Raw genomic sequence first — 9,604 nt, 5'->3', positions numbered from 1 at the left:
GGTGCACAGACTTTTTTTTTAAAAATGTGTTTTTTTGAGTTTTTAAAACATTCTAAACCCATTGGCAATGAAAACTGGAAAAAAATTTTTCGCATCGAAACAAAGCTTCCTCTATGAGGAAGCAAAAATTACTTAATTTACTAAGAAAAAGGAAAGAAAGATTAAATCCGTTGTATAAAAAACATGAATATGCCAAAAATTTAGAAAGAATAAGAGATCTTCGTCAAGATCCTATTTATAAAGAAAAGGAAAATTCAAAGAATCAACAAAGAATTTCAGAACTACGACACGATTTATTGTACACTAATCAAGAAAAAGAAAAAAATTTACAAAGATTAAAGAAAATTCGTTTAGATCCTTTATTTAATAAACGAGAAAATGAAAATAATTTAGAAAGAATAAAAAATTTACGTCAGGATATTATTTATAAAAAAAGAGAAAATGTAAAGAATTTAGAAAAAATTAGAATTTTACGAAAAAATTCTATACATATATAAAAATTGTGAAAAGAAAATGAATTTAGAAAGAATTTTGGAAAAACGGAAAGATCCATATTATAGGAACCAAGAATATGAAAAAAATACCAAAAGAATTAGGGAAATGCGAAAGGATTCGTTTTATATCGTTAATGATAGAAATTATAGGATCCAAGAAAATAAAAAAAATTCAAAAAGAATTAAGGAAATGCGAAAGGATTCTTTGTATATCGCTAATGAAAGAAATTACTTCAAGAAACATAAAAGATTATTAAGACTTGACGATTTTTATAATTTTCGAGAAAATTACATTAACTCAATTTATAAAAAAATTAATATCGGCGCTGAAGATAATGAATATTATCAAAATTTATTAATAATCAATTTTTAAAAAAATAGACAATATGGACCTGACATATTATGTTTTTGTTGTGACAATTTGTTTTTCCAAAAATCAGTAGAATTGTTCAATATTGAAAATTTACGAAATAAATTTAAAAAAATAAAAATTGATATAAATCAATTTACGAAAAAAATTGTAAATAATTACTCGAAATATTTATGCAAAACATGTAAGAAATATATCTTATTAGGAGTATTTCCAAAAACAGTATCTAATGAAGATTTAAGGTTTTCTAATCTGCCTAAAGTTGTAACAGAATTAACTCCAGTTGAAGAACGAATGGTCTCGCCGTATATTCCATTCATGTAAATAAAGGCATTGCAACCATTTGCTATTAATCCTCAGTTATCATTGAAAGGAAGTATAGTTAATATTCCGGTTGAAAGTAACGAAATGGTAAATGTTTTACCTAGAACCTTTGATGAAATGTCAACTATTCAAATAAAGCTGAAAAGGCATATGGAACACAAGTCAGATTATATGTATGAAACCATAAAACCTGCAAAAATTAGTGAGGCTTTAGAGTATTTAAAATATACACCTTTGTATATAAAAAACAATATAAAGATTGACGATGAATTTTTAAAAAAATATAATCGAAATTCAACTGAGGAATTGAAATTTATTGTCGATATTAATGACAAGAACGAAAGTTTTCATAATATAAAAAAAATTCCCTCTAATTTCGAAGAATTCGAGAATAATTCTGAATCCGAAGAATCGGTTTCTTATGAACAAGATGACGAGGTTCTTATTGTAGATAGGAATGAACAGATATCTACAAATATTAAAATAATTGCCCCGGGACAAGACAAAAATCCAGTTCCCTAGCACTTAATAGAAAATATCGATGAATTGTGCTTTCCAAAAATTTTTGGTGGAGAAATTTTAGATAAAAAAAATAAATTGACATATTCGCAAAGGATCAAATTTGAGGTCAGACACAGAGATAGAAGATCGTGTCAACCTACAAGGATCTTATTTATGGCAAAACAAAAATTAGAAAAAACAGTGTTATCGAATATAAATATTTGTTTGAGGAGAGTTAAGAGAAATGAAAATCTAACTTTGGAGAAAATTAGAGATACACAATTCATAAGCGATTCAATTCGTCATGACGATGGATACAAATTTTTGAAACAAGTTCGATCATCACCCTCATATTGGGAAAATAAGAAAAAGCACTTGTTAAGTATGATTAGACAATGTGGAGTACCGACGTTGTTTATCACGCTTTCTGCGTGTGAAGCAAAAAACATAGACTTAATAAAAATTTTATACAGAATCTCTAGAAATAAAAATATTAGTACATATCAGGCAATACATTTGGACATTGCAGAGAAAACAAAGTTGATAAGACAGGATCCTGTTACTTGTGTCAGATATCTAGAGGAAAGGTTCAAACAAATAATGTCAATTTTACAGAATGTAAATGGTCCATTTGGAATAAACTATGTGACTGATTATTTTCAAAGGCGAGAATTTCAGGCAAGAGGTACGGTTCACACACACAGTCTAGTATACTGTAATAAAGCTCCTATTTACGATGAGGAAAATGAGGACGGGAATAAAAAGATAATAGAGTGGATAGATAAAATTATAACATGTGAATTCGATGATAGGAATCCATTAATAAATTTTCAAAAACATCGACATAAGCCAACATGTTACAAAGGAAGGAAAAATAAATCAATTTGTAGGTTTAATATTCCAATGTTTGTGCTGAGAGAAACGATGATACTTAAACCATTAGAGGAAAATAAAAAAACAAAAAATGACAAAACCAATAGAAAAAAGTAACAGACATGATGCAATTTTTTTTTTAAAAATATAGTAGTTTCTTTTGAAGAAATGTTAGACCGATTAGAAATGGCAGAAAAGGAATATATTCAAACAATTAGAAGCACATTATCAAGAACTAAGATATTTTTGAAACGAAAAAATAATGAGGTTGCAATAAATGCATATAATAAAACTATATTGACTTTACTTGAATCAAATATGGATATTCAATTTGTTTTAGATCCATACAGTTGTGCCTCATATATGATTAATTATGTTACAAAAATCGATGCAGGTCTATCACGTTTATTAAGAGAGGCAGCAAAGGATTTGAAAAATGGTAATGTGAATATTAGGGAAAAGTTTAGAAAAATTGCTAATGTTTTTATTAATACGAGGGACGTCCAGAAAGTAAGGTTACAACAGGTGTGAAAAAAAAACAATGCATTATATTGTAATGAAATTTACAGGATATGTTTGAGAAAACATGTCTTTATTTTTCCACATAATCGCCGTCGAGGTCAACACATTTCTGAAGCCTGGGCACAAGCTTTTTGATGCCCTCGTCGAAGACGTTCCGCTCCACCTTTCGAAGCCACGTTTCCACTGCCTCTGTCACCTCCTTGTCACTTGAAAATTGCTGCCCACCCAAAAACTCCTTCAATTTAGTGAACAGATGATAATTTGAGGGCGCTAGATCCGGGGAGTAGGGGGGTGATTGACAACATCCCATCCAAACGACACACGAGCAGATTCTGATCTGAATCTGATCTGAATCTGCTCGTGTGTCGTTTGGATGGGATGTTGTCAATCACCCCCCTACTCCCCGGATCTAGCGCCCTCGGATTATCATCTGTTCACTAAATTGAAGGAGTTTTTGGGTGGGCAGCAATTTTCAAGTAACAAGGAGGTGACAGAGGCAGTGGAAACGTGGCTTCGAAAGGTGGAGCGGAACGTCTCCGACGAGGGCATCAAAAAGCTTGTGCCCAGGCTTCAGAAATGTGTTGACCTCGACGGCGATTATGTGGAAAAATAAAGACATGTTTTCTCAAACATATCCTGTAAATTTCATTACAATATAATGCATTGTTTTTTTTTCACACCTGTTGTAACCTTACTTTCTGGACGTCCCTCGTAGTAATACTATGTCTGCACAGGAAGCAGTATACCACGTCCTTGGTCTACCACTTTCATTGTGCAGTAGAGCTGTTGTTTACATTAACACTGCTCCGCAAAAAGAGCGCGTTCGAATGTTGAAAAATAGTAAACATTTAAAAAAACTGAATGTAGAATCAACAGATATATATTATAAAAATATAATCGAAAAGTATGAAAATCGAAATTATAAAAAATTTTCAAGTGTTTGTCTGGCTGAATTTGCAGCAAATTATGATGAGAAAAAGATTACATATAGCACTGATAGCGATGACGAATATGATGAAGAGATTGAGATTAAAGAAAGGAAAAAGCAGAAAGTTATTCGATTTCGAAGATATAAATTAAACCAGGATAGATATAATTATTTCAGAGAACAAGTTTTGCTATTTTGGCCATGGAAAAATGAAAGAGATGATGTAGATACACAAGATTGTGAAAACATTTATAGTAAAAATATTCATGTAATTGAAGAAAATAGAAATAAATTCTCAGTAATAGGTGACGTAGAACTTGACAATGCCTTGGTTCAAGCACAAAAAGATATAGATCAACAGACTATAGAGGATGAGGAGATTGAATCTTTCGGGAAAACAAAAATACGAAAAGATGAAGAAATAGACATATTTAGTCAAACAGGTTTAGCGAAATGCTCAAAAAACATTAAAAGGAGTATAAACAGTCCACCCCAAAAAAGCAAAGAAGAAATGATGAGCATACTTTGTAAATTAAATGATGAGCAAAGGGAAATTACAATGCATGTTTTGCATTGTTTTAAAAATGGGAGTTTACCTATTAGATTGTACATCAGCGGCTCAGCAGGTGTTGGAAAAAGTACAGTTTTAAAAGCGATTTATCAGGTGTTATTGAATTTCTTCGACGATACACCCGGTGAAAAGAAAAATTCGTTAAAAATATTATTATGTGCACCCTCTGGAAAAGCGTCATTTCTAATAGGTGGTACTACACTGCACACTGCTTTTGCATTACCAATAACACAATACGGAGGACAAATGCCAGAATTATCAGCAGATGTAGCAAATACAATTCGAGAGAACTTATTCGAATTAAAATTAATAATTATTGATGAAATATCAATGGTAGGTAGTACAATGTTTAGTCGAGTCGATACAAGATTAAGACAAATAATGGGTAATAATAGAAGCTTTGGGGGAGTGTCTGTTATAGTAGTCGGTGATCTTTATCAATTACCACCAGTTATGGATAATTCGATATACCTTTCCTCAAAATCTAGCATGTTAAGCATTTTTTCAGAGAACATTTTATGGAATGAATTTGATTTTTTTGAGTTGACAGAAATAATGAGACAAAAAGAGGATAAAACATTTATCGAGGCTCTTAATAACCTTGCAAGAGGCACAATGACTGACAATGATATTGCTCTTATTAAATCCAGAGAAACTACAGAGGAATATGTTCCAAAAGATGCAATTAGATTATATGGTGAAAATCGCTTGGTTGATAGTTTTAACAAAATAAAAATTAATTCAATAGATGGTGTAGCCTATGATTCTATAGCCAAAGATTCAATTTTAGGAAAAATAAGTAGTAAGTTGAGAAATAAGTTACTTACATCATTAAAAAATAAAAAAGAACAGAATGTGGAGGCTTGGATTACAAAATTACGTTAAAAATTGGTATCAATTACATGATAACTTCTAATATAGATGTAGAAGATGGTTTAGTTAACGGAGCTTGTGGGAAATTGCAGAAAATAACTTTAAAACCAGGTACAGATGAACCAATGAAAATATGGTTAGATTTCAATAATGATAGGATTGGTGTTGGACAAAGGAGATCATACATAAGGTATATGACTGAAAATAATTTTGAGATGTGTTTGGTTCCGCTCTCACAAGTCTCTATTGTATTGAACATTAATGAAAGAATGGGGTATCAAATCGTGAGACAACAATTTCCTATCACGCCAGCCGAGGCTATAACAATTCACAAAAGTCAAGGACAAACATACGAAAAAATGTGTATTGATTTAAGAGAAAGTTATCGTATGACAAGGCCAATGCTTTACGTAGCATTGAGTAGAGTAAAAAAATTATCAGAATTATACATTCTTGGTAGTTTTAGAGCTCCAAAGAAACCATCAACAAATAATAATTTAGAATTAGAAATTAAACGTCTAAAAGAAAAAAATTACTTAAATTGTCATATTCAAAAGTTATAAAGGGAAATCGTATAAAAATAATATACCAGAACGTAAGATCATTAAATAAAAATTTTATCAATATATCGAGTGATAAATGGTATAAACAAGCAGATTTATTAATTTTTTCAAAATCACAAACAATTGCAACTGATAATTTAATGTTAGAAGGATTTAATATTCTTTGCAGAACAGATGATAATGTTAAACGTTTACCGAAAGGAATTTATCAAAAAAGAGATGAATGGATTAATTGAGAAACATATCCAAAAAGATGAGATTATAAATGGGCAACATCGGCATATTGACTTGTTTCGCATAATCATAAATGAGGTTGAAATTATTACCGGTTATAAGTCTCCGACAGTAACTAGAACTATGTTTATACACGAATTGAGTAATATTTTAAGCAAGTCAATAGGTAATGAAAGAATTATAATAGGCGATTTTAATTATGACTCATATAATAAGGGAGGCTTTTTAGAAAGATATTTAAATAAAATACAATTAAAACGTGCACTTAACACAAAAATATTAACTACAAACTTCAACACGCAGATAGATGTAATATTCATATCGGAAGGAATATTGGATTATACTGCTGGAGTGTACGAAACATATTTTTCAGATCATAAACCAATTTACATTGGATTATTCGATGAGAACATGCTAGCATTATCAAAGTTAAAGATTTATCAAAAGTTCTAAAAAAAAATTTATCAGAAAAAGACAAAAGTAAATTCATAGACCAATCGATTAACGTAAGTTCTGTAAATACTAACATGACATTTGAGTTAGACAAGAAAGAAGATGTGAGATTAGATAACGAAATTGAATACAACGATGTAAAAGTATTGAATAAAAATACCCCAAAAAGTGTAATACCTATTTTAAAAAAACAAAAATCTATAACAAAAATGTTGTTAAGTCATATTGTGTAAAAAGTACAATAAATATCGCAAATCAGGGGATTAATTCACCGCCACAAACTTTAGAGGAAAATGTATTACAAGAAGATTCATGGTTAGATGATAGACCTTTAAATGAAATAATGAAGATAATTGAGAATAACACTACATTTAATCGAGTAGATGTACTTTTTATTATGGCTTTACATTGGATCGAACCGATTTTTGGCAGGGATGTTCAGATTGTTGGAGGGAGTGAATGCAATAATCACTGGCACTGTATTTTTTATGACAGTTTAAAACTTCATATATATGATAGTTTGTATTTTGACATAAACTCGTATGACTTACTTTGTTGGAACAGGAGTATATTAAAATAAGATATCCAAATTTAATCAAAACAGAAATAATATATGAAAAAGTTACAAAACAGCCAGACCTAAATTCTCGTGGGATATTTGCAGCAGCATTTGCAGTAACAATTGCATTAGGAGAAAATCCTTCTAATAAAAGATATTCGATAGATATGGTAAAAATGCGAAGGCACTGTCTAGAAATAATTAATCACAAAATATTAATGCCTTTCCCAGAAGAATAAGGGTTAAAGTAAGAATGCATATTTTTTATGATAATATAGCAAACTCATACTGAATAGAACATGTAAAGAAGAGAGAAAAACAAAAATATTGTGTATACCATTTCAAAGACAAAAAATCTGCAAACCTACATCAATTGAAATAGCAAAAAAATCATTCTAATATTGCAATAATGATGACCGTACAAGAATTAAAAAAAGACACTTTAATTATTAAAAAAAAAGAATGCGTCGAACATGATAATGTAAAACAAAGATCAATATGGTTATCTAAAAAATTAGAGAATAATAAATATTTATTATTTGATAAAGTTAATAGAAATTAGAGGAAATGGAATTTAAATTTTTGCAAATTACTTTCTCCCAGGTTTTGGTGTCCTTTAAAAGGAACACATAGTTATCATGATTTAAAGGTTTGTGGGTAGACCTTTTTATACGTTAATTTGGGTGGACTGGGTGGAAACCTTTTTTTTGCATATTCTTATAGCTTACCTCAAGAGCTTTCCAAAACAATATAATATAGTATATTTTCGTAAAGTACTTTCGGAGTTATGTGTGCTTTTGAATTGTTTTTGAGAAATGTATGTGGTTGCTGTAACTATCGCAAATTATGTTTAATAAAGATTTCGAAAAATTTAAAATTTCTATAACTCAGGAAATAATTAATTATATTTTAAAGAATTATATATGAAATTTTGTTAGAAAAAACTGAATAACAATATAATATATAATTATAAAAAAGTAAAGTAAAGTAAAGTGTGCAAATTATAAATTTGCACATGGCTTCCTCATGGAGGAAGCTTTATGAGCGACATCTAATTTTTTAGATGTTACTTGAAAGTGTGCAAATTAGAAATTTGCACATTGCTTCTTCATGATTAAGGCGAGTTAATTTGGAAATTTGCTCATTTCTTCATTATCATTAAAGTAGGCAAATTAGAAATTTGAAGATTACATCCATTGTTATGGCTTCCTCATAGAGGAAGCTTTAAGAGAGAGATCTAATTAGTACTATGTTTCTTGAAAGTATTCAAATTAGAAATTTGCATATTCTTATTTCACTCTTAAAGCTTACTCTATGAGGAAGCCATAACAATGGGAGCAATTTGAAAATTTTTAATTAGGAAAAAGGTAAATTAAAGTAAAGTGTGCATAATAGAAATTTGGAGATGGCTTTTTCATAGAGGAAGCTTTAAGAGTGAAATAAGAATATGCAAATTTCTAATTTGAATACTTTCAAGAAACAGTACTAAAATTAGATCTCTCTCTTAAAGCTTCCTCTATGAGGAAGCCATAACAATGGATGTAATCTTCAAATTTCTAATTTGCCTACTTTAATGATAATGAAGAAATGAGCAAATTTCCAAATTAACTCGCCTTAATCATGAAGAAACAATGTGCAAATTTCTAATTTGCACACTTTCAAGAAACATCTAAAAAAATTAGATGTCGCTCATAAAGCTTCCTCCATGAGGAAGCCATGTGTAAATTCATATTTTTTAATTTTTTTTAATCGATGTTTGTATAGTTGATTTATTCTTAATCTTCTTGATTTTTTCATCATCATTTTCAGATTCAGTAGATACAAGCTTTTGCGGCTTCTTTATATCTCTCTTTCCACTTGCTCTATCGTAAAATCTGAAACGACAAAGATGAATATAGATAAAGAAAAACAAGTGTTTAATGCATCATGTACATGTGGATTCAATAAAACTGAACACAAACTTTGCATGTTGCAAAGAATTTTGTTAAATTTTAAATTACTAATTTAAGAAAGTTGGCAAACGATCACGCGTGATATAGTAGGTGAGCTCTGATAACGGTGCCTGCCATCGTGTACTTATAGCAGAATATGCAGTATATGCGGAATAGACAAAAAACTTGTCATATCACTTTTATAAAATTTTGTCTGTTGATTTATGAGTTATTAAAAGATTTAGCGAATTATCGCGTAATAATTCACTATTATTCAAATAAGAACCCATGCAGATAGTAAAATCTGCTGGATGAGGGGATAAAGATTGCGAGGAGAAAGGAGGTTGGTGAAGGAAGACGGTGAGAGAAGTGACGGAAGTGAGATATTAAGGTGGAGTGTGAGGAAAG

General features: G+C 30.0%; 1 protein-coding gene across 1 annotated transcript; it reads left to right on the top strand.

Annotated features, from left to right (window-relative positions):
• Positions 1-3,806: 3,806 nt before the first annotated feature.
• LOC105556077 (ATP-dependent DNA helicase PIF1-like) lies at positions 3,807-7,085 on the top strand (the record flags this gene model as incomplete). Its single annotated transcript, XM_012003148.1, has 4 exons — positions 3,807-3,924; positions 4,045-5,385; positions 5,505-5,881; positions 6,966-7,085. Coding segments are annotated over exons 1-4 (1,956 nt in total), but the record flags the coding sequence as incomplete, so codon positions are not given.
• Positions 7,086-9,604: the final 2,519 nt, after the last annotated feature.

Source organism: Vollenhovia emeryi, unplaced genomic scaffold (genome assembly GCF_000949405.1).
Source record: "Vollenhovia emeryi isolate VEMERY1.0 unplaced genomic scaffold, V.emery_V1.0 DF940373.1, whole genome shotgun sequence".
NCBI lineage: Eukaryota > Metazoa > Arthropoda > Insecta > Hymenoptera > Formicidae > Vollenhovia > Vollenhovia emeryi.
Note: the sequence above shows the minus strand (reverse complement) of the source record. Positions and strands in the feature narration are given on the sequence as shown.